At 34.0% G+C, this 25,905-nt stretch overlaps 1 protein-coding gene and 1 long non-coding RNA gene across 3 annotated transcripts; one reads left to right on the top strand and one right to left on the bottom strand.

Moving 5' to 3' along the window:
- Nucleotides 1-467: 467 nt before the first annotated feature.
- LOC125877475 (probable carbohydrate esterase At4g34215) lies at nt 468-4,234 on the bottom strand. Its single transcript, XM_049558761.1, has 2 exons — nt 3,584-4,234; nt 468-707 (listed from the first exon to the last, which is right to left on the bottom strand). Exons 1-2 carry the CDS (start codon nt 4,232-4,234, stop codon nt 468-470), a joined length of 891 nt encoding a protein of 296 aa, XP_049414718.1.
- Nucleotides 4,235-5,360: 1,126 nt separating this feature from the next.
- Nucleotides 5,361-25,549, top strand: LOC125876584 (uncharacterized). 2 transcript variants are annotated; one of them, XR_007447514.1, is made up of 6 exons: nt 5,361-5,747; nt 6,831-7,109; nt 8,220-8,306; nt 16,213-16,285; nt 16,648-16,697; nt 25,321-25,549. It is a non-coding gene; the product is annotated as an uncharacterized LOC125876584 (long non-coding RNA). The 2 variants fall into 2 exon arrangements; XR_007447515.1 differs by lacking the exon at nt 25,321-25,549 and adding an exon at nt 20,080-20,329.
- The last annotated feature ends 356 nt before the right edge of the window (nt 25,550-25,905 follow it).

Below are 25,905 nucleotides of genomic sequence, written 5' to 3' on the forward strand. Positions count from 1 at the left end.
AATTTATTTTCAAAATTATATTTTATAGAATAGTGAATGGAGAGAGTAATTAATCAACGTATGAAGTACTTCAATGAATAATATTAATTACTTATTAGTTTTTCTAGGTTGGTCAAATTATATATTTTCAAAATGAATTAACTACTCTATCAGGGGTATAAGACGAAGAATATTATAATTTATGCATTGATATTATGAAATGATAAGTAATATGGTCCAACTATTTATAGAAAGGGATGGCATATGAAAAGGAACGAAGAGAGTAATAAAAAAAGTATCACTCAACGGAAGGTTATCATTTATGTCGTCTTATCGATTCTTGTAAGGTCATCTTCCTAATTCAGTTATGTTGTTCATTCTACAAATTAAATTAAAGCAGACTTTTAGAAAAATTATTCAACAAATAATAAGTCTGAAAGATGAAACAATTTCAAAATGAATAAATCCTTGATTTTATAGTAGTGACATCATATCATGTGATATTCAGTTTTGGTGGGTGCTGTAAAGTTGGAAGAAAGAAATGCGTCAGCCAACATATTAGCAAGTCGAATTTGTGCTGCAGTTGTGAGATGAATACCATCAGGATTCAATGGTAATCCGTTTGCGTCAACCTTCACTGCATTTGGAAGTTCAACATCTATTTGAGCTTGTCTAACTATATCTACAAACTTTCCTTTAAACCATGGACTTGGAACATGTAGGATTACCTGTAAAATCACTTCAATTAGAATATCTGACATAAATTTTATTATAAAATCAAACACCAAGTATCATTATAATAATATCTTTATCGATATAATATAATTAACCGTGTTAATCATTTTATTTGGTTCAATCTTATCGGATCTGACTGGTAAATTTGAAATATAATTTTATCAGATCTCACTCGTGTTTTATCTTGATCAACTTATTCTATAATTATTATTTCATTTAAACCTCGCCTATTTGAATAATGATTTTATGGTTTACTATTAAATTGAATTAATTAATAATTTTCAAATGTAAGTACAATTAGTAACTAAGGATTAATAATTAAATAAATAGATTGCTATATATTATTATTTTATCAACTGATTATACCAAATTTAAACAAATTTTTGGTGAGCGTACGTTGATAATTCTATGAAGATAAATATCAATTTATTTGTCATGGCAAAAAACAAAATCACTTATAATAAATATATTTTTCGTTATAATTAAGAATGCTTTATCATTATAACTACAATATAATAGGAAACTTTTGTAGCAATAAGTATAAGTTCTTAGTCACAAATCATGAAAAACTTGTAATTAATTTTTTATCATGCATATTGCTAAGAAAAAAAATATCATACAAAAGAGTTTAGCAAGAAGAAAATTCATATATAATCACATCATATTTTGTAGCAATATATGTTGTGTGTTGTAGTTATAGCCTATTAATAAAACAAGATACTAATTTTTTGGGCAATTTTCAATGGGTGAACACTTTGAGGATTCTCTTTAATTGTTTAATCATAAGTAACATTGTGTACTTAATACATAATTATATAATACATAATTATATATTGAAGAAATGTTAATGATTTTAGCTCATGAAATCACTAGAAATTGTTTAGTATGACCTTTCGTATATATGTTCATCAATTTTGAACGTTCAAATACAAAATCTTTAGTTAACTATGAAAATCATCTCTATCACTCTTCTTGATATTGATTTTTGTTGATAAGATAGAGACATACTCCTATTCACTTCTATAAATTTTTTGTAACTTACTAAGTTAAAAGAAAGAAATAAGACTTTAGCAACTTAAAAATCAGTTAACAAATATCATAAGAAAAAGCTAATAATTAGCAAATTATAATCCTTAATTCTCTTATTAATTTGTCTTTAAGTAATATCAGTTACACTTATAAAATTATTTTATGATACTCCTTCTAGTTCATATTAATTGAGTTATTGGGTTAAAATATATTTCCAATATAAAAAATAAGGATAAAATTTTTAGGAATGTATCAGCGAGAGGAAAGTGATGTATTGAGAGTAGATTTTTAATTTTTTTTAAATGATAGGAAATTTTAGAGATTATGATAAATAAGATGTTATTTAGGTAATTTTTCCTAAAAATTAAAAGACTACTTTTTACTATTGGCTTTTTAATTATTTCTAAACTATTTTCATAGGAAATATAAAGTTCTTGAGAACCCCGTTAAAAGGAAGGATAAATATGAAGAAAAAAAACGTGTTAGTAAAATAAAATTTTGATGAAAAATCAAGGCCAGACTCGCCTAAGTTTATTTAGTCCAGTCAGCATTAAGGTGTGTTTGTCAAACTAATGAGTGATAATATAGGTGTGTTTCTCCTAGTCCAAATAGTTTAGATATGAAACTAAAAAAAAAGATACAATTTAGGTGTGTTTTTTATAAACTTTACTCAACAAAAAAAATGGTGTCAACAATTATTTGGATAAGGGAAAACGAGGAAACATGTTAACATTAATGTTATGATAAGTTTAATGTGTTGATGCTATCTCATTTCGAGAAGCTCTAATCTTTCCAAAGAGGAATTTATTTGTGTATATTGTAGTATTAATTTTTATTAGAATTCTTCCGACTTATAAGTTTCATTAGAAAGGAATGAAAGAAAGTAACCCAAATAAAATATGTATTTCATAGCATAATCTGATTATGACAAATTTATGAGTGTTGTTTAATTAGTTTATCTTATTTATACAAACAATCACGTAAAATGCGGACTTATTAACAAATATTAAAATAAAAGGAGCGAATAAAAAAGAGAGAGAAAATCATAAGCATTCAAGTGTGAAGATGAGATGCAAGACATGCCCAAAAGAAGTGAAGAGCACAAACGTTTCTTCATCAACTTAAATTGAGTTATGAGCCCTGCCTTAGTTCATGCTTAAGGTTATCGAGATACAATTTCTATCCATTCCTGATTTTATAATATGGAATAAACATTACTTCAATATGAGTTAGTTTGAAGAAGTAATTAAAAAGTTCAAAGTTAATAAGTTATGTCTCAAGTCCAAGTAGACTTGAAGAGGGTACATCAACCTGAGTGTTTGTTGCGAAAGACATACAATTAATTATGTCTTGAATCACAATTATTCTATGTTTTTATAGGGTAGATCACATATAGATATTTTTAGACCTTTCTAATCAAATAATTTTTCATAGTCTTTTATTTTTATTTACCATTTTCACGAAACACATACAATTAGAATCATGCTCGTTCAAAAACATAAGTTAGGCAAATTAGAGGAGTCTACAAGAATTTGACACAACCAAATTGACCCCCCATGAGTTTTACAGGTGCACCAAAACTAACAATATTATATATATAGATAGCAACACCTGGCACTTTCAGATTCTACTACCAATACTCTGTCTTGACATGTACCTAAAGCATACCCTAAGATAATATCAGAAGCATTATGATTTTTTCAATTTGTATCTTGGCATGTACCTAATGTATAGCCTATGATAATATCAGAAACAATATGATTTTTTTATTTTTTAACTTTTAATATATATATATATATATACATATATATATAAAAGAATAAGAAGGGCAGGAATGTACCATGAGAAGTGGAAGGTGAGGAAAGTTTAAGTCAGTTCGCAAGTTTTGAATGAATTTTTGGAATTTGGGTTTGTAACGAGTTGCATCAAACTTGGTCCTTGTATCACTCTCACCATGAAACCACAAGAGTCCTCGAAGTTGTCCTCCATCTTTAAGAGAAAAGTTGACTTTTTTCACCAATTGGTCATATGGAATATTCCCGCGTGACCAATAGCGAATTCCTTTTCCAGACACAGAGCAAGGAACTAAACCTATTACACCAAAATTTGGATCCTTGTTAAGAATTGCATTAGCAAATGCCATTCCAGGCCCAATACCACAATTGCGAAGACAATCAACCCCATAATTTAGAGGCTCCTTAGCTATTTCCCAATGTAAATCAACATTAACCCTTAAAATATCTTCATTAGATTGACAATCGGGTGGTATAATACCATCCCAATAAGAGTAAGATACTCCTCCTTGACCTGCCATATTACTTTGCCCTGCTAATATGAAGATCTGTTTGTTCAATTTGTAGGTGCTCATATTCCTTATTATATCTTTTTTAGGATTCATCACAATCCATAAATACGGTATAACAAAAACAAAAATTAAGATTAAAACTATTTCTTCACTTTTAGTTGGCAATTTGTTGCACTTGAAAAACATCTTGATCGATCACCCTCAACTCTTAATTTATCCTCTTCTAAATCATTGCAAATCACCCAATGCAGGCTTGTACAAAAAGGAATAGTTTGGAGAAATTCTAAATTCTCATTACCATATCGCAAAACAAACTATAATACATATGCATGCATGTTTCTTTGTTTCATTGTATAATTCTATCTCTACAAGGGAATGACGAATGAATGATTATATTTCTAAACTCAAGTATTTTGTTTCAATGTATCTATGATAAGTTTTGTCTATTCATTACTGAAATTTCCAAAACATTGTCTATAAAAGGTTTTACCTATTATTCACTTGATTTATTCAATAATTCTGATTAATAATTTTTTTCATTAAGCTCTATTGAAAAATTTTTATATCGGAAGGATCAAAAGGAATGATGTAAATATTTTAGTTTATTTTCACCAACTAAAAGTCGAGAACCCAAACAAATTATGAATATACAACAATTTAATTAGGACATTAATAGAGAACCAATTTTATGCTCGAATTCGTAAAAATTTAAAGAAATGAAATTCTCGATAAAAAATTATACTCGCTCATGTGAGGCGCACATATTTTCATTGGTGTGAGGATTTCTTGGGCTATGAGAGAAGCGTTTTTAGAAAACAAAGCATACTAATCTGGCAAACAAAGCAAAAAAATGATTCTTACATTAATAAAATAGAATAGAAATGTTGTCACTAGAACGGATCATATAAATAACATCTTTCTAGTTGCCTAAAAGGAAACATTAAAAGATAAGATAAGGCTATGCGCACACAATCTGTACATTGTGGGACCCATAAATTACCCATTTATTTTTTTATTTTGGTAATAAAGGATATTATATATCTAATAAATCAATAAAGGTTGAGGAAAAGTTACATATGATAATACTACATCAGAGATATTAGTATACCCATATTTTACTAGATTATTAAAAGTTCTGGCTGACATTTTTTAAGTGATAGTGTATACATGCTGATCTTCTAGTAGTTGCAGCGTCCATAAGGGTGGTGTTAGGAGGATTATACATTATTTAATACCATTTTTCCTCGCATAAGCTGCTAGTATGTGTGCTAATTTGTTGCTCTCCCTAAAATTATGTTGGATTGTCTTTTCCAGCCAATACCTGCATAAGGAAACAGGAGGTTTATAGATTAGATTAGTATCTTGGGTTAGAATTCGTATTATATCCCTGGAATTGGTCTATATCTCCAAAGGCTTGAGGTGAAATTAGTCGGCCAACTCTGCTCCTTTAAGTAAGGAAATAATTTCCATATGGGTAGAGGTAATTCCCATCAATTTGTAATGGAAATCAACTTTCGAGTTTCCCAGGTCGTCCCGAATTGCCCCTCCGATGCCTCCTATGCGGTTTAAGGAGTCGAAGGATCCGTCAATATTGAGTTTGAAAGTATCTTTCAGAGGAGGTTCCACTTGACCTGGCTGGATTATAGTGGTTGGAGGAGGAGTGGAGGTGAATTCGATGGTGCAAGCTATGTTTTAAGAGGTATCATTTTCTTTCTATATCCTTACTTTTTCTCACCCATTTTAAACTTTTTCTTCTTCTTTTTCTTTCTCCTCACAAAACTTTCTTGCAATTTTTTCCTTCTACTTGTTAAATATAAACGCAACTTTATTTTTCAAATCATAAAGAATTCTTGGGACTCGCCCACCATATTTAGCATGTCTATTTTATCTCTATATCATTTATTGAGGATAAATTGAAGCAGACATGTCCAGAAAATTTAAATCTTTTTTATTGGATGAGTTTGGATAAATTGAACGTAGTGAAATTAAAAAAAAAAAATCATAATATCTTATGTCTTAATTTCATAAAATTGAACTTCTTTGTTTTTCTACCTTATAAAATGATATATAAAAATATGAGAACTTAGATTTTTTGTTGACCTATCCATTTTTGAGTTTGTTTATAGATCAGACATTTTTTTTGGTAAAATTTTTCACTCTACCATTTACTAATAAATTATCCATAAACAATTCATCACTATATTTAATATGGACTATATAGATACAATATTTAAAAATAAGAAATACACAGAAATATGTATACTTTATATAACTTTTTAAAAAATAAAATAAAAATACTGTAGATATTAATCTTTTGCACTCTTGGTTTGTATCCTGTTGTTTGTCTTCATGGAAATTAAATTCTTTGTATTTACTTTCTAATTTGATTTATATTTTAATTTTGATAATGCCAAGAGTACATTTAACATTCAAAATAACTTGTATTTATTTATTTAATTAATATTTTTCAAATAAAATATTATCAAGATATTCTGGTATATTACAACAAAATTTTGAAGTGTTAACAAATTTTTTTTGGAAAGAAAGCATTATAATTCTTAGAAATGATTAATTTCTTCAACAATGCAAATATTTTTTTTTTTTGGAGGATGTTATATATAACTTGACTAAATTTTTGTATTATCAAATATTTTTTAAGAAAATAATGATGAGTTGGAGATTTAGGACTCATTTCAGGCTTTTTTCTCATAAAAAAGTAATGTCCTCAATACTTATTTATACCCCTTTTGATCATAATTTAATAATATTTCAACTATGAAAGTTCTAAGGATACCTTGGAGTTGAAAAGAAGAGGAAGAAAGTAAAAGAAGAAAAAGGTAGTCAAGTTTGCACTGAGCATTGCGCATCAAGTTTGAAGCATAGTAAACTGACTTTCAGCTCTCCTAAAATAGCAGCCGCTACCTTTTAAATGCTCATCAAGTTGGCGACACAAAAAGGACATTCATAATATTACCGAATTGACTCAACAAAGGTCTAGAGTATCTTCCAAATTCACAGTTGCCTGAAAAAAGGAATCAATTGCACAAATCGATTCAACGAGGTGAGTGACAAATTGGTGTATTGCCAAACAATTATGTGAGTTCAATTTAGATCATTAAATTGTCTCGAAGAGCATTTTTGTGAATATTTTCTCAAAAATTTAAATAGATTTTGAAATGAGAGAACACTTTCTTTACATTCTTTAAAATTCATAGTACATTCTCTACAAAACCCTTACAATTAGGAAGAATTTTGTAGTTAGAAATCTGGGAACCTTCTTGTGATTGAAGGCTTTTGAAGATTCATTTATGCAGGGATTCAACTCAATAACTATTATAGCTGATAATGTTGGTATTACTTTTTAATTTATGTCATGAATAACTAGTTTTCCTATTCTTAAGAGGGGTGCAATGTGTGAATGATCAATCTACATTTCAATATTGTTTATTTCACCCTCAAAACTAGGGGAGGCGTGAGTGAAACTCAAAACCGTATTCGATCAAGTTAGTCACTAAAATATACTAGCTAATTAAACTAAGGGCCCAAAAGGTCAGGTAACACAACATTTGAAATACTAAGCTGACCGTTAAGGTCATGTTAGAGTAACAATATGTCATATAAACAAAGGTAGACAAGCCAAATTGTAACACCCCGTATATTTTAAGGTAACTAACTCAGTAAGCTAAACATATACGCGTCCAAAACTATATTTTTCATCTTACGTTGTTTGTTGATGAGTTGCCAGGAGAATAAGGTTCTAAAGGGATGATCATATTGGTTGTTACTCATTGTGCATCAACATAAGTGTCATAACAAGGTTACAAGTTAGAAGGTTACATTACGACATATTATTTCATATAATCTCATATGTGGTCTAAATTGAGATAATCATATCTCCTAGCATATGAGGATTTAGAGGTTATATAATATATAAAATTAAATATATGTGAGTGTAGTTTAATGAAATAAATCACTCATCAATAAGACTTCAGAGAAAATAGATATGCTTGTTTTACTACGAACTATGCAAAAACCTAAATTGGTTGTGTTGGGAACGTGAGTAGCACATGTTATGTCATTACAAATATTTTAAAAATGATATGTATGAGGTAAATTCATTAGAGACAGTTCCTAAGTTATTTATGAAGCTCCTCTTTTTTGGTTCTTGAAGCCCTCTCCTCTCCAAAAGCCCTAATTGAGAAATCAACCAAGAATCAAGTATTGTTCCTCAACCAAGCATATTATTCACTTAAGTCTTGTTGGTGTTAACAACTAAAGAAAAACATACGACAGAAGAAGAAAAAGAGATATTTTATTAAGCTGAAAGAACAAAATATTTAAATAGAAGGAACTCCTAACAATCTGCAGTAAATAATGCAAACAGAATCTTCCTATTAACTAGGCACTAAGTCTACCAACAGCTCTACATGCCTAAAGACTAGGAAACTCACAACTGAAAGATAAGTAGAAAATATCTATCTTCTGAAAACAGAAAACACATCAGCAGCCATGTCATTATGCCAACTCAACATCAATTAACAGCTCATGAGGCAGATTTCAACACTCCTCCTTGCATCAAGAGCTGCAAATTCCAAGTTCCTTTCTCAAGAACTCAAATTTGCTTGCCGAAAGAGCTTTTGTAAATATATCAGCCAACTACTCTTCTGTTCTGCAATATACCAGATTCACTAAACCATCCTCTTGCACTTCTCTAAGAAAATATAGCTTCACATTGAAATGCTTGGTCTTTCTATGAAAAATTGGGTTGTGTGAAATAGCAATGGCAGCTTGGTTGTCCACAAATATCTCAGTGCTTTCCTTCATCTCCAACCCAAGATCGCAAAAGATTTTCTTTATCCATAAAGCTTGATTGACCGCAGCTGTAGCAGCAATGAATTCTGCCTCTGCAGTTGATTGAGCAACAATCTCTTGTTTTTTCGAACACCAAGAAAAGCATCCAGCGCCAAAAATAAAACAGTACCCTGAAGTACTTTTCATATCTTCAGCGGAACCACCCCAATCACTGTCAGAAAATCCTTGAAGTTTAAAATTCTGGCATTTGCTAAATTTGACTCCATAGTCCATTGTGCCTTTGACATATCTGAGTACTCTTTTTCCAGCTTGCATATGCAATTCACTAGGAGAATTCAAGAATCAGGATAGTACACTTACAACATACAATATATCTGGCCTTGTTGCTGTAAGATACGTCAAACATCCTATCAAGCTTCTATAGCTTTATTCTTGTACTCGTTCAGCATCATCGTCCTTCATTAACTTCTCCTTTTGATTCATAGGCGTACTCATACTTTTGCATTCGTCCATTCTAAATTTCCTCAGAATTTCTTTTGCATACTTCTTCTGACAAATGAATATTTGATCTTGGATTTGTTTAACCTCCATTCCAAGAAAGAAAGCCATCTCTCCAAGAACCGTCATTTCAAAGACTTTCATCATCTCCTTTTTCAACTCTTCTATGAGCACAACATTACTCCCTGTTACTAAAAGATCATCAACATACAAAGAAATTATAATAATGTCAGAGTTAACATGCTTTACGTAAAGAGTCGATTCACTTAGGCTTTTTTGAAAACCTAAGTCGGAAAGATGATAATTGATTCTACTGTACCAAGCCCTTGAAGCTTGTTTTAATCCATAGAGGGCCTTTTTCAGCAAGTAGACTCTTTCTTCCTGTCCTTCTGCAACAAATCCTTCAGGCTGCTCAACATAGATTTCTTCTTGCAAGAAACCATTCAAAAAAGCTGATTTAGCATCCAGTTGGTAAGTTTTCCAACCCTTTTGTGCTGCAATTGCCATTGCGACTGGTGCAAATGTTTCAGAAAAATCTACACCAAAAATCTGAGCATAACCCTTCACTACAAGCCTAGCTTTGTGTTTGTTCACCGAACCATCTGTATTTAGCTTAGTTCTGTAAACCCATTTAACACCAATAACCTTTCTGTCTGGAGGCCTTTCTACCAGCTTCCATGTGTCATTTTTCTCGATCATGGTTAGCTCTTCCTGCATTGCGACTATCCATTCTTGTCTCTTTTAGCTTCTGCATATTCAGCAGGTTCAAATACAACTACATTGCATCTTTGATAGATATCTGAGAGTGATCTGGTTCCTCGAATGGGAGGATGATCTACTCGTTCCTCAAAATTGTGCAACTCATTAGCTTCTCTTTCTTGCTTTTCTCCATCTCAATCCCATTGCTTTTGTTCTACAAAGTCCACATCTCTGCTTACCAAAATTTTTCCAGTTTGTGGTTGGAAAATTCTGAAAGCTTTTGACTACAGGCTATAGCCAATGAAAATTCCAGGTTCTGCCTTCTTGTCAAGTTTATCCCTTTTCGGCTGAGGTATGTGAGAAAAACATAAGCAACCAAAAATCTTGAGATTCTTTAGTAAAGGTTTGTACCCATGCCAAGCTTCAAAAGGTGTTTGACCACTCACTGCCTTTGTAGGCAGCCTATTCAACAGAAATACAACAATATTGGCTGCCTCTGCCCAAAACTTTTTGGGAAGCTCTTTCTCGTGCAACATACACCTTGACATCTCCATGATGGTCCTATTCTTCCTTTCACTTACTCCATTTTGCTGGGGAGTATATGGAGTAGTAAGTTGATGCTCTATTCCAGCAACTTCACAAAAGTCTTTGAACTGATCCGAAGTGTATTCAATCCCATTATCTGATCTGAGCACTTGTAGTTTGCAGCCGCTTTGATTTTCTACCAAGGCTTTGAATTTCCAAAAAACTACAGCAACCTTCGATTTGAATCTTAAGAAGTATATCCAACACATCCTTGTTAGATCATCAATAAAAATTATGTCATACCTGCTTCCTTTCAATGATGGAGTTCTTTGGGGGACTCCAAGATCTGTATGAATCAGCTGCAATTTTGGAGTTGCTCTCCAAGTTGATTTTGGGAATGGCAATCTTGTCTGCTTACCAAATTGACATGCCTCACAACTTGGGAGTTCCTTTTCAAGTGGAGGTAAACCTTTTGCCAACCCTTTTTTCTGCATATACAAAAGCGCCCTGTGGTGGAAATGACCCAACTGTTTGTGCCAAGTATCTGCAACACTGGACTGACTTGGAAAAGCTATTTGTTCTTCCTCCATTGGATTCAAAGAAAATCTTTTACCCTGCATTTTAATTCTAAATAGTTTCTGACCACTTGGATAGATGATCAGACACGCCTTATCTTCAAAAAATAATTTGAACCCATTTTCAAGTAGTTGTCCAACACTTAATAAATTCTTATCAAGTTCAGGAACAAACAAAACTTCAGAAATAAGTTTTGTACCTGTATAACTCTAAATAGCCACAGTCCCCTTTCCTTTTGTAGGAAAGTATTCCCCATTTCCAATCCTGACTCTTGATGTTGTTGTTCTATCAAGCCTTTTGAAAAGCTTTTCATCACTAGTCATGTGGTTTGTACAACCACTATCAATAAGCCAACTGTCAGTTGAAATACTAGATGCAAAACATGATTCAACAAATAGTTGTTCTTCCTCATGTTGATTTGCAACTTGAGCTTCTCTTTGTTGCTGCTGTCCTTTTTCCTTGCAGATGATCTCAGCATGCCCAAGTTTCTGACATTTTCAGCATCTCATATCCGGCTTTCTCCAGCATTTGAAGTGAGGATGATTCTTCCTTCCACAATATTGACACGGAGGGAATTTTTCTCCTCTGTGGCTGCCTGAATTTTGGCTACTTCCATTACCAGCAGAAACCTGATTATTTTCAGCATAATTCTTCTTCCCTTTAATTTTCTTGTATTTGTTTCCAGGATGGTTTTGCAACTTTGCCTGAAGTGCACCTTCTACCGACCCTTCCTGTCTCATTAACCTTCTTTGCTCTTGTGCCTGCAATGCATTTAGTAATTCTGCCAAAGTGATCTTTGACAGATCCTTAGTATTTTCTAAGGAAGCAATGGTTGGTTCAAACTTCTCAGGTAATGTAACAAGAAGCTTCTCAATAACTTTGCTATCAGGAAGCTTATTGCCCAACATTCTTACCTTGATCACAATGCTAAGAAGCCTATCTGAGTATTCTTTGATAGTTTCAGAATCTTTCATTCTTTGTATCTCAAATTCTCTAATGAGATTCATAACTTTCATACCTTTGATTATCCTTGGTATTCTTCTTTAAGAAAATCCCAGATTGCTTGTAATGACCCTAAAGGTCATTTTTGGAAATTTTTATAAAATGACCGTTTTACCCCTCCCGATAGTTGCCCCGAGTCCTAATTGTTGTATTTTCGAAGTTGGTTTGAAGGAAAATTGATGAAAAGTTGAGTTTTTGGAAAGTTGAGTTTTTAAGAGTTAAAGTTTGGTTAAAAGTGCTATTTCGAGTCATTTGGAGTTTCGAGACTCGAATCGAATTTCCATTGATTCCAGCAGTTTTAGAATGTTGAAACAGGTCTATGGGAATTTACGGAGTCGAATTTGGATTTAAAACGAAGATTTGAGGTCCTAAGTTGCTAAAATTGTGAAATTTTGATCAAGAGTTAACTTTAGTCAACAAATGAGGTTCCGGTGCTCGAAATGGAATTCCGAGGGCACCGTTGGATTCAGGGGGTGATTCTAAGTCTAGAATGAGTCTTGGTTGAATTTTTAGAGGCCCCGAGTGCGTTTCGAGTTTTTGAACCTAAAGTTAGTTTCTTGACGCCTTATCGGATACCGGGTCAAGGAGACCTCAAATTCAAATTCCGACGATTTCATTGAGTTCAAAATGTCATTTTTCAAGCTAGTAGCATATTTGGTTTGTGTTCGGGAAGTGCCAAATGAGTTTTGGGTGAGCTTTTAAGCTTCTTGGATGCTTTGACACTATTTCAGCAAATTGTGGCAACTAAAGGGTTCATTATTAGTTTTAAAGGTCGAAAAATTATTCCGAAAGTTCTGAAACTTTGAACATGAATTATAGGACTTATTTGCAAATTTTGGTGCATTTTCGCTAACCCGAGATTGGACTTTTATCGCAAATAAGAAAAAATTGTTTACCGAGTAGAAATGATATTTGACTGGGCAAACGAGTATGAAATTGAGCTCCGATTGAACGAGCAGGTCCGTATCATTATTTAAGACATTTTAAAAAAAGAATCGGGTCATTTCACTATCGTATTAGGAAATTACAGCCTTTTTAGTGAAAGATTAACTGCTGTTTTTCTGGTGCATAACAGCCATGTACTGTTATAAAAATCTCAGACTGTATTCATTTGGTATTTTGAGCATATCGGGAGTTCTAGAGATTGGAATGGAGTGATTCTTACGGGTTTCTTCTTGAATTAATATGAGGGTTAGTATTCAATCTTCAATTTGATATTTTCTCATAATTTATTTATCTGGGTTTTTTTCCTATCCGTAAATCTCTTGGGAAAAATTGGAGTTTTATCGATTTGGACTCCCTTTTTGATGAAAAAGGTATATTTACGATCCTTATGTTATGGGTAAACTGATTTTAACATAAAATTATTGATTCATCGATTATTTTCATCATATTAACCGCATACAATTTGGACTTTCCCGGTAAAGTTAAAGTTTGATAAATTGAGAATTTCAAGGTCGATCTTAACTCCGTTTCTGATGAAATTTCATATTTGAACTTATCTAAGCATGGATAAGATGTTTTTCAAGAGATATTTCATTTTCGAGTCGGGGTTTCGGATCCGAATATTTTAAGCTACTTCAAGAACGTGGATTTTCCTTCAAATTGAGTTTGTGAATTGATTTCAACTCCGTTTTCAAATTGGTTTTCACCATTAGCTTCCAAATACTTTAAGGATCATTTTACATAAAAAATTTCTAGATTTGGGTATCGTTTTCCGGTATGAGACTTTTGGACCGTTTTGCCCTTTTTCCCTAAATTTCTTGACTTTGGTGTCATTGGACTTGAATTGTGATTGTGATTAATTGTTTGAATAGATTATCGTGATCCGGATTATACTAGAAAAGGAATGGCTCAAGTCAAGTAACTTTTGGAGTTCGTTTTAAGGCAAGTGGCTTCCAAACTTTGTAAAACTCTTAGACTACGCATGACTACTTTCCTAATTGTGTTGGGGAGTAATGGGGATTGAGGATGGGTTTTATTTGTTGATTGAAATTGTTGTAAATGAAAGATGGGGAATAAAATGAGCTAAATGTGTTATATGTGACTTGAATTTGTTGAATAAGTCATGTGTAACTGATATTGAGGGGATAGAAGAGCATGAGTAGGCTATGATTTATACAGACATTGATGTTGAGACAGATGATGTGTAATACTATGATGTGGTCGTGATATGGTAGTGATTGAGACAGGTGATGTGTAATACTATGATGTGGCCGTGATATGGTTGTGATTGAGACAGGTGATGTGTAATACTATGATGTGGTCGCGATATGGTTTTGATTGAGACAGGTGATGTGTAATACTATGATGTGGTCGTGATATGATTGTGATTGAGACAGATGATGTGTAATACTATGATGTGATCGTGATATGATTGTGATTGATGACATGTGCATATTCATTATTCATCCCATGTGTGAACTATCTGTTGCATGAGTTCTGAGACACTGATATGAGGATGGATGGATATGAGACACAGTTGAGACTAGCTCCGGCTAGAGATATATGAGATGGACTAGCTCCGGCTAGCGATTTGGATGCCGATGGGATCTGGTTCCGGCGGTGATACATGGTCCATGTGTGGCCCCCATGGGTTCTGATTTGAGTATTCAGCGCGGACTGATTACGTCAACAGATGTGTATCGTAGGACAGACATGCATCACGACTACATGACATCATTATTGCATTTTGCATCGCATTTGCCTTATCTTTGTCTGTGATGTGTGGATTGTATCGGTTTACCCTTCTTATGTGGAATTTGATCTACTTGCTCTTATTTGTTGATCTGAGGTTGATGAGGATATACTGTTGGTTCTGGCTGTTGAATATGATCTGTTTAGTATAGGTTGGTTGGTTTGCTGCTAGATTGAAGTTTCGGTGGTTCGGTTGGGATTGAAAGGAGTTGTTTGTAGCTGCTAGTTTTGCTTAGTTTAGAGTTACTTGCGAGTACCTGTGGTTTTCGGTACTCACCCTTGCTTCTACATAATTGTGTAGGTTGACAGCTCTCTCAGATTCGGCTTAGTATTTTCTTTAGCAGATTGAGCTTCGGGACATACTCGAGAGGTAGCGGTTCATTCCAGACGTGCCCTTGAGTTATCTTTACTTTCAGTTTTGTTCTGTTCGAGAACTATACTCTGAGACTTGTATATTTTTATTTGAATTCTATATTTAGAGGTTTGTACATGTGACAACCAAATTCTGGGTAGTGTTGAGTCTTAATTAAAGTCTTCCGCTTATTTATTATCTTTTATTCTCGTATTTCTACTTCTCTATCGTTGTGGTTGGGTTAGGCTGACGTGTCCGGTGAAAAATGGACACATGCCATCACATCCGGATTTGGGGTGTGACATTGCTTTTGCCAATTCCAACGTCATGATTCTAGAAAAAATGTAGGTGAAAGTGCATCATATAAGCAAGATTTCACCTTGGATTTTCTTGTCTTCTTTTCCTTGTGAAGTTTGATCTGAGCCATTGTTGGATTGCCTGGTAAAACAAGAATTTCGTAATCCTCCTTTACTGCTTCCCAGAGATCACATGCCTCCATGTGAGTTTGCATCTTGATAGCCCATACCTGGTAGTTCTCTCCATTAAACACTGGTGGAGAAATAGCATAAGAACCAGAAGAGTGTTCTGAATCTATGTGTTCTGATGGCTTTTCAGGGCAACATGTAGGGACTTTGTTGATGGTTCACTCAGACTACACTCACAAGTCCCTTAAGAAGAGAGCTTTGATACCAATTTGTTGGTGTTAACAACTAAAGAAAAACGTACGACAGAAGAAGAAAAAGAGATAGTTTATTAAGATGAAAGAACAAAATATTTAAATAGAAGGAACTCCTAACAATCTGCAGTAAATAATGCAAACAGAATCTTCCTATTAACTAGGCACTAAGTCTACCAACAACTCTACATGCCTAAAGACTAGGAAACTCACAACTGAAAGACAAGTAGAAAATATCTATCTTCTGAAAACAGAAAACACATCAGCAGCCATGACATTATGCCAACTCAACATCAATTAACAGCTCATGAGGCAAATTTCAACAAGTCTTTGGAGTGAACAAACAACATTTCTTCTTGGTTAAATACAATCTTAAGGGACAACATCTGCTTCAAGTAAGGTATGTGCATGTTCCCTTCTCTCATGTATGTGATGTTCTTCATGTTTTATCTATATTCTATGGGTACAACTCATAGGATGGTAATAGGGAGTCGCGAAAAAAATTTCCCCTCATGTTAATTGATGTTTTTGGTGAGGGATGTGTGCACTGGTCTTGTGGATGAAGGTTAATGTATTAGAGTCATTTAAGTGTAGTGTATTGTTGTTGGTAATATGAATGGATTAATACTACGAACACCTATTGATTTAAATTTCTCTTGAATTTACGCCAGTCATGTGTTTTGTTGAATAGACTAAATGACTTGGATGTGTTGTATAACTATTTAAAGTTGAATTTTCATTGGTTGTTGTTTTATATTGCAGGAGCAAGAGATAATCCAGACATTGTATTATGTTAAAGGACTCAAATAAAGGTTAGATACCCATTTCCTCTATTTTCAAGAACCAATATACATCGTTGATTGGACTAGTATTCCTATGTTTTCAACTCCTATTGAGGTATTGTATGGTTCGGTTAAAAGGTTGGAAAACATGGTGATTTTCTATAATTTCTATAATACTAAAATATATGAATATGACGAAAATGGCGATATATATACAATTGTTTTCGTAGTTGTAAATTGTGTTTGGAGATCCCTTATCGTGAGCACTGTGAGCTGGTCCTATATGTGTTTTCATTTAAAAGTAGTTGTGTATGTGAGTTTCATGAAAAACATTAAGAACTATTGGTGATCATCGACATAATAAGTTTATAAACAGAGTAAAATTACATAATTTTTGACACGGGTAAAAGAAGCACCTTATGGATAAAATATATGTATATATACAGATCGTAAAGGAGTTGATCAAATATAAATAAAAATATTTGATCTCTTGTTCAAGCTATACATGAAGGCGTTGTAAATAGATTTGGTACATCATTTATAAGCCTATTGGATTCCTTATGACATCTAAACCTTCTAGCTATTGTTTAAGTATAGAGTAGGCATATTTATATGCTATTTGAAAGCTTTATATGTTACATGTACATAGTTACAATTCACGAGTCTTGAAGTGGCCTATTTAGGTTGCATTCTTAGAGTTAGATTGCATATGTGGTACAATTATTAGATACACTCGATGTGAGCATGTTTGGCTTGGTAAATGATAGTGGTTATGACTTCATGTTGCACTACCAATGGGGTAATCTCGGTAGGAAGCTATAATACTATAGTTTACCATACCACCACGCATGTCTAGTGGGTAGATGTTTACTGAATCACCACAACACCACTGCATGCATGTCTGGTGGGTAGATTCTTACTTTGTCACCATAATACCATGACAAACATGTCTGGTGGGCTTATTCTTACTCCGTCATTACACCACCAAGATGGCCATCTCGGCTAAGTAGGGTCACTACTATGACATGATTATCGTATAGTTCACCATTGGGGAGGTATGATTGGTATATGTGCTTAATTTGATGCATTAGAAGATAAATGTTAAGTCATTATCAAATCTCAGCTTCCGGAGTCTCGAGTTTTTTCTATCCCTAACTGTAGTTTAGTATCTTTGATATACTCCGTTTTACCGCTTTTAGCCTTACATACCAGTACATGGTATTTTTACTGATGTCCCTATGCTTGTATACGCCACATTCATGATGCAGGTGCAGATACATGCTTTTATCGTTAGTTGCAATAAGAGTCTAACTTCAGCTGAGAGTTTGTATGCTTCTGTTTTTCAAGAGCCATTATCTGTTTTGAAAACTAAGTTTGTTACTCTTTAGAGGGTTTTGTGGACGCTAATGTATAGTTTTGTTCAGTTTGGTTTTATGGTCTTGTCGGCATTCCATTGCTCAGCTCAGTTACATTATGGCTTAGGTAACCTTATTTTTATCAAATTTTATTTAGTTGTGACCTTGTCGGTCCAGGAGGTTGTGATAGGTGGCCTGGTTGCCTATGTATTACAATTTCATATGTTATATAGACGGCTTCTCAATTCAGTCAATATCGAGGCCAGTCGGGCCCTACCTTAGTTTTAGGGCATGACAAACCTTGTATCATAGCGAGGTCGTGTACTAAGGAGTCCACAAAGCCATGTATAGTAGAGTCTTTCTTATGGGTATGTGGTGCACCATAGTTACAATCATGAGGATATAGGAAACTTTGGTGTTGTTTCTCATTTTCATGGACAATTCGTGCTATAGAGCGAAGTCATCAGGTTATATGATATCCTATTCATGTAATTATTTCAGAATATGCTGACGATGAGGTAGATATCTACACAATGTATAGCTTCAGGAGATGGTAATATACGCCCACCTAATGAACAAATATATAGATTAGAGGTTCAAAGCGAGTGTCCTGCTCCAGATATTACAACCCCTCTTTCTCCCGGTAGAGCTACATTAGAAAAACATCCAACATCACCATTCCTAGTGATACATGAGGGTGACAAAGTTTCTGTACCTCCAACACCTATCAAACCTCCAGAATCTCTAAAAGGACTGGACACTGAGGGAGCAATTAAGTTTATGGCTTGTAAAGATGTTGGACAACATGAAAGTTTGAAGTAGCAAAAGCCTAGAGGTTGTGCGGGCTTGTGAGTTTCTAAACTTGATTCCTTTACTTTTCTGTAGATCTTATCCAAACGAAGATCCTCAAGATGTTATTGATAAGAATTGTAGAATATTGAAGGTGATGCGGGCTACAGTTATGGAGGGAGTGAGTTAGGATCATTCACGCTATGTGATGTAGCTATATTATTTTATGAGGCATGGGAAACATCTAGCGAAACTAATGCACCTCCAGCTGGTGGAAGGAGTTCTCCTAGGCCTCTATAGAGCAGTACCTACAAAAAGACCTTCGACAGGCTCAAGTTGAGTAGTTCTTACATATGTAATAGGGTAATATGGGTATGCGTGAGTATAGCCTCAGATTTAATTCCTTGGCCATATATGATTCCCACATAGTGCAGACGAAGAAGGATAGAGTATATCTATTTTTTTTATGTTTAGGGTCTTATGTGGCTCATAAATGCTTAGGAGTGTCTACTGAGACTGATGCAAATATTTCACAAAATCAGGCTCTTGCCCAAAGGGAGAAGGATTTGTTTCATCAGCTACGAGATACTCGTAGAGAGTAGAAACAGAGGAAGAGAGCTAAGACTGTGGCTTTCTAAGTGAACCTCAAGGGGACCACGAGGCTTTTTCTTCCAGACAATTGTCTAGACCTATAGAGAGTGCTCCATCCGTGTTACAGGTTTATATGAGAGATTAGAGTTCAGTCTCTCTGCAACGACTTGAACATTCAGAGTAGGGAAGACAACCATTGCTGCATTGTGCTTAGTTGAGAAGGGCACATCCTGGACCATGTCATCAGGGGATAAAAGTATTTTATATGTGTGGTAATTTAGGGCATATTAGGTGGTACTATCTTATTATAGAGAGAGAGAGGTTGTATGATTCAGCAAACAGAATCATCATTAGCTTCATCAAATTTTCCCTCCAAGACTCGATCCTCAATCCAGTTCAGGAAGTGGAAGGTGTAGAGGGGGAGAGTCATCTGGTTGAAGGCACGTAAATTTTGTTTTATGCAATGGGTGGTCACCAGGACTAGGAGGTATCATTTGACATTGTCATAGGTACATTGATTAATTATTCTTAAATACTATATTTTTTTTCTTGATAGAGCACTATGCAAGCTTATAATAAAGGAAATATATAAAAGTTATCACCACCTCAGGCAGTAAAACAAAGTTGTTATGGCTATGTTACTAACATAGACAACCATGAATGGTATTCATTAATAGGAGTGACCGCTTTCTAGTCGTAGTTGGTACTGCCCCTGTTCACCTGAACATGCAAGGAACACATTCAAGAAGAATCAAAGTTTTTCTCCTCTGCAAAGCTATCAATGCTTTATTCAAGATCTTTAGCAGTCGATTGTTCATTCTCCCTCCCAGTGGCTTTCTAAAGCTCAACATGAAAGAATAAAGAAAATAGGAAAAAAGAGTACAGGGATCCTACTTCTACCCTCTTTTATGTTACTCTATTGATTGCAAGTCAGTTTGAGATATTTCTTGAATTATTATTTTAACCATCTATCATTTCTACTCTTGTTTGTGAGTCTATATTAGGTAGCAGGGTTTATTGAAACGGTGTAGTGTTGGTATGTAGTAGATTTACTCGAGTTGATCTAAAAGAGTTTGATGATGTTTGTGTAATCAAGACACAACTTCTGATTCAAGTATCTACGATAGTACAATAGTAATATAACCCAACCGAATCGGTTGGGGTTGAGTCCCAAGGGAGCGGTTTCTGAGAATTAAAAGTTAAGTGCGAGTATGCTAGAGTTAACCATAGCTAAAAACTTTATCGAGTAAAAACATGATAAATTAAGGGGTTGACACAATTGTCAATTATCAATGGGGGAGTTTGTATTCAATTAATGAACAAAAACAATGAAAAAAAAGATGCGAATATAAGAGACGAGATTCTTGGGATGTGATAGGAATATGGGATAAACTACACAATCAGGTAAATGCTACTGATAGTCAATTGCTGAACAATTGTAACTAGGCTAGACTTTAGTTGGGGTAAATTCTCTCTTGAGCAACTTACCTTGAATCAACTCAGTTTCTCTCGAACCCCGAGTTGCCGCTTTTAAGCACAGCCTCCACCTTAGCCCGTTCACTCTCTCAAGCTGAATGTGTGTGAAAAAGCCTAGGATTCACACTCTCGAGCTGAACCCACGACGACCCAATAACCACCGGCTATCGATTAAGTAGTCTTAGTTTTAAAACCTCTCTCTCGAGCCAGCCAAAAACACTAAGATGAAATCGTATTTGCAACTACAATCCCATTAAGTTCAAACACAACTACTAAGCGAAATCACATTTAAACAACAAATAGACTAACAATAAGCAATACCCAATAGGAAATTTAACCCATAATCACAAAATCACACCCCAAGAATTGGGTTTTAGCTAGACATAGAAAAAAGGAAGAAAATGATACCAAATCAAAGTAACATCAACTCGGTATGATTTATATTCACTTTAAACAAGTCTAAGATGAAGATTCTTCAACACCCACTTCAAATTTCTTGGAATTGGAAGTCTTCAAATCTTCATAAGCTAAGCAAAAATGTTCTCTACTTGAAAACTTAGAAAATAAAATTGTTGTATCTGAAATTGCATACTACGATACAAATTTAAACTAGTATTTATAGTTGTCAAAAAATGTGTTGCGAAGGTTCACTTGGCGCAGTTAGTTGGGATCGCCGATGCATTCGGTGATCCGCCCTTTGGTTTGATTCATCGCCTTTCAGCCTTTGCCTTCAGCATCTTCGTGTTCTAGATCATTGGGCGATATAATACTGCTTTACGAAGCTGTTCAACGACACGCCGATGGCTCCTTTTCATCGCCGACTTGATATTTCCCTTCAGGGCTCAGCACAATGGAACTTTAAGCGAGGTTAAGGCCATTCGGTGACTTACTGATTGCATTAGGCGATCCTCAGGCCTTCTTTTCTTCGTCTTTTTAGCCGTTTTGTTCCTTTTTGCCAAGTAGTGTCCAAGCCTTTCCTCAAACTCCAAATACCTGAAACTTAAGGATTTACATAAGATATTGAGACAAAATATGCATTTGAGGACACTAACTCTATTAAAATGGAGCCCTAAATGAGTCCACATTGTGGACTCATCACTTGATATGGTTGATTTTTATGTTATTTTGGGCATGAAATGGATAGTAGCATGTTATAGTAATGTTGATTTCAATTTCCAGATGAGTTGGTCCTATAATGGAAGTGTAATGTTGCTATGCCTAAAGGTAAGTTTATTTCATACCTTAGAGTCCATAAGTTGATACCTAAAGGCTATATTTCATTTTGTTTAGGTTAGATACCTGGAAAGCGAACATGCAATTCTTAGATTTATTTTTGTTTTAAGTGGTTTCCAGGAGTTTTCCCATATGGTGTACATGGAGCCTTCCTGAAAGTGAAATATATTTTGTCATTGATCTACTCCAAAGTACTCTGCCAATATCAATACCTCCTCATAAAATGGCTCTAGCAAAGCTGAGAAAGTTGAAGGAGAAATGGAAAGATTTGCTCGAGAAATGTTTCATACGGCATAAAATAAAATAGAGGGTTGAACTAGTCATGTTTGAATGAAAAATATATAAATCTTTATGAATTTGTATTAACTATAGAAATCTGAACAAAGTAACGATTAAGAATAAGTATCCGCTCCTCACGATTTATGATTTATTTGACTAGTTGTAGGGAGCTAGATGTTTTTCCAAAATTGATTTGACGTCAGGACACCGCCAGTTATGAGTTAGACAAGTAGATGTCCATAAAACTACTTTCACGACCCGATATGGATATTATGAGTTTCTGGTGATCTCATTTGGGCTTACCGATGCACTATAAACCTTTATGGATATGATTAACATGTAATTTAAGCCCTTTCTTTATGTGTTTGTGATCATCTTCATTCACTACATCTTGATTTATTTGCAATAAGAGGCTGAGCATGACCTAAGAGTTGTGCTACCGACTCTCCAAGAGCAAAGGGTGTACACTAAGTTTTTAAAAGTGAATTTGGCTAACATCTATAGCTTTTCGTGGTCATATAATTATAGATGAAGGTATAAGGGTTTATAGCTAGAAAATAAGAGCTATAAAGAGTTGGCCCATACCTATGAATCCTATAAAGGTTGGTAGATTTTTATGTTTAGCGGGATATTATCACATATTTGTGGAATGTTTCTCTATTATCTCCGTATTGTTGATGAAGTTGACTCATAAAGCAGTTAAGTTTTAGTTGTTAGAGGCCTGTAATAAACATTTCTACAAATTAAAGGATAAATTAACTTCAGCACCTGTCTTGACCCTTCCTAAGGGTATATAGGGTTATGTTGCTTATTCTGATGCTTCCAAAGTTGGGTTGGGTTGTGTTTAGATGGATCATAGCAAGGTTATTGTCTGTGCTTCTACACAGTTGAGGAAGCACGACTAGAATAACCTACCCATGATCTAAGAATTTGCAATTGTAGTGTTTGCATTGAGGATATGATGCACTACTTTTATGTGGTACACATTTATATCTTCATGGATCATAAGAGTCTAAATTACTTGTTTAGTTAAAAGAGTTGAATTTAAGGTAGAGAAGGTGGTTAGAATTGCTAAAATATTATGATGTGAGCATTCTATACCATCCAAGTAACTTAAATGTTGTGGCAAATTCTTTAAGTCGTAAGTCTATAAGCCATTTGAGTTATGTAGAGGCTGAAAAATTGAAATGGTAAAAATTCTATGCAACAATTGGCTAATTTACAAATTCTATTGCTTGATGTAGCACCTCAAAAATTGGTACTACAAGAAAATGGTGAATTACATGGAGATTTTCCTAGGGAGTAGTATGAAAATTTTTAGAAAAATAAGTTTCATGTGGATTTTCATACTAATCCCTAGGAAAAGAGTTACGAGTCCTATCTACGGACCATAGGAAGTTCTACAAGCTATAAAAGGAAAATGGTAGAGCTTAGGTTGAGTTTTTGAAATTTTAAGTCTCTTATGTTTGACCTATGAGTGAAAAAGATGAGTTCTATGTGTCATAGGTTGGATCCATAGCAGTAATCCATACTTAGTGAAATTTTGTACTTGAACATAGGTTCTACGTACCATAGAAGGAATGACAGATCGCAGAAGGGTCTCATGGAATTTGGATTATTTTTTGCATTTCTGAAGTTTGTTCTACGGTTGATTAGTACAAGCCCTAGAAAGTCCTACGAATCGTAGGTCCTATCTGACAGGTATTTCTTAAGGTTATTTGGTTCTTTTACGATGAAACTAATACCTATACTAAATCGTTTTGGCCATATTTCTAAGTCTTATAATTACCTTTCAATTCCTAAAACTACCCAAACCCTCTCATTCTCTCAAATTCTCAATTCCCATCCAAGTTCATTCTCAAGCTCAAGGAAGAAAAGCTATGGTTTCAAGCTTCAAGTTCTTCTCTTTCTCTTGATTTGCTATGGTTTGATATCAAGGTATGTGGGAATCCACCAATGGATTTCATTCATCTATTGGGTCCCCAAAGAATCTCATTCTCCAATTCAATTTCTTACCCAATTTGATTAGGGTTGCATGGAAATCTCCATGGGTCCTCTTTGGTCTAATTCAATTGTTTGATTTCCAATCTTATTATGCATGATATGATTCAATTACATGATTTTCAATTGATTTCATATGGACCCGTGCATTATAATTGATCATCACTGTGAATTTATTAAGAAAACGTATGAACTTATGAATGATGATTTATGAAAGTGATGCATATTTGATGAAAATGGTATTTTATGAACTAAGGATGCTTTTGAGATAAGTATCAATGAATTGTTAAATGTTTTCTCACATATTATGAAATCATGGTTGTGAAATATCCTTATCACATATGTATGAATCATGATTTAAAAGAGCTACTCTTATACGTTTTTAAGATTTTGAATGGTATGGTGATTATTTCCATTTCGAATTTTATGCTTTGATAATTAACTTTATCTATTTTGTTGGTATTTAATTTTGCACCGACAAAACTTTGAGGTAGAGGCTCAAATACGGTAGTCTCTAGTAGCAATCTATAGTTCCAAACTATATGACCCTATAGGATTATCTTAAATGACCTAGCTAGTGGATTTGACATAGCCTTTATGATATGATACAAAGTTATACCTTGGCAAGTAGAATCTCTCTTCTCAGTGTGGGAGTTACATTGGATTCTATGTTATAGCTCACAGTCTATTGTTAGCTAAAGCTAATATCCCACAAAAGAATTATGACTTTTCCTTAAAAGCTTAATTATGTCTTTGATTAATTCATGATATATGATTTCCCTTAAAGGCTTTATCAATTTTTTTGCTTGGTCATGCATATCATGTTTAAATTTCCCAAATGACCATGTTTATGTTTATACATATTTCTCAATACTTACTACATTTCATGTACTAATGCATAATTGTTCCTATACTATTTTATAATATAGGGTACAATACTTCTCTTCTTGCTCGTGGCTAGTTCAGATTGCTATCCCAGTTTAGTGGATTGGTGAGTCCTCATACTTCGAGAGGACAATCATGAAGCATTTTATTTCTTATGTTGTCTTTTGTTTTCAGCCTTGTACATGGTGTATGAGTTACGTCCCAACCACTCTGATGTTGGTTTTAAAATGTCTTGTCAAGACATAGTTGGATTTTTGCACTTATGTTCGAAACTCTTTCATGATATTAGACGATTACTGCTTTCAATATCTAATATTATAATTCCTTATGTATGATGTATGTCAAGTGGCTTGTATAGGGCCTCTCGGGGTTCTATACTTCATGTCACGTCTAGGGTATACTTTGGGTCGTGAAAAATGTGGTATTCATTGCACATGGTTTTAGAAAGGTCTTAGGATGTCTGAGGAGCTGAGTTAAGTAGAGTCTTGTTCATGAGTGTTAATCTCACCAAATATATGAATAGGAGGATACAAGGAGTTTAGACTCACTTCTTTCACTACTCTAAAGTCGTGCAATAGAGTTCATCACTATAAAGGTCTTTCCCTTAACTCCTTTTTTATGCTTTTTAG

This window comes from Solanum stenotomum, chromosome 9 (genome assembly GCF_019186545.1).
Source record: "Solanum stenotomum isolate F172 chromosome 9, ASM1918654v1, whole genome shotgun sequence".
NCBI classification, from domain to species: domain Eukaryota; kingdom Viridiplantae; phylum Streptophyta; class Magnoliopsida; order Solanales; family Solanaceae; genus Solanum; species Solanum stenotomum.

Coding starts and splice junctions, on each gene's coding strand:
- LOC125877475 (XM_049558761.1), bottom strand. CDS start 4,234: ATGTTTTTCAAGTGCAACAAATTGCCAACTAAAAGTGAAGAAATAGTT. Junction 708..3,583: donor CTCACCTTCCACTTCTCATG/GTACATTCCTGC, acceptor GTGATTTTACAG/GTAATCCTACATGTTCCAAG.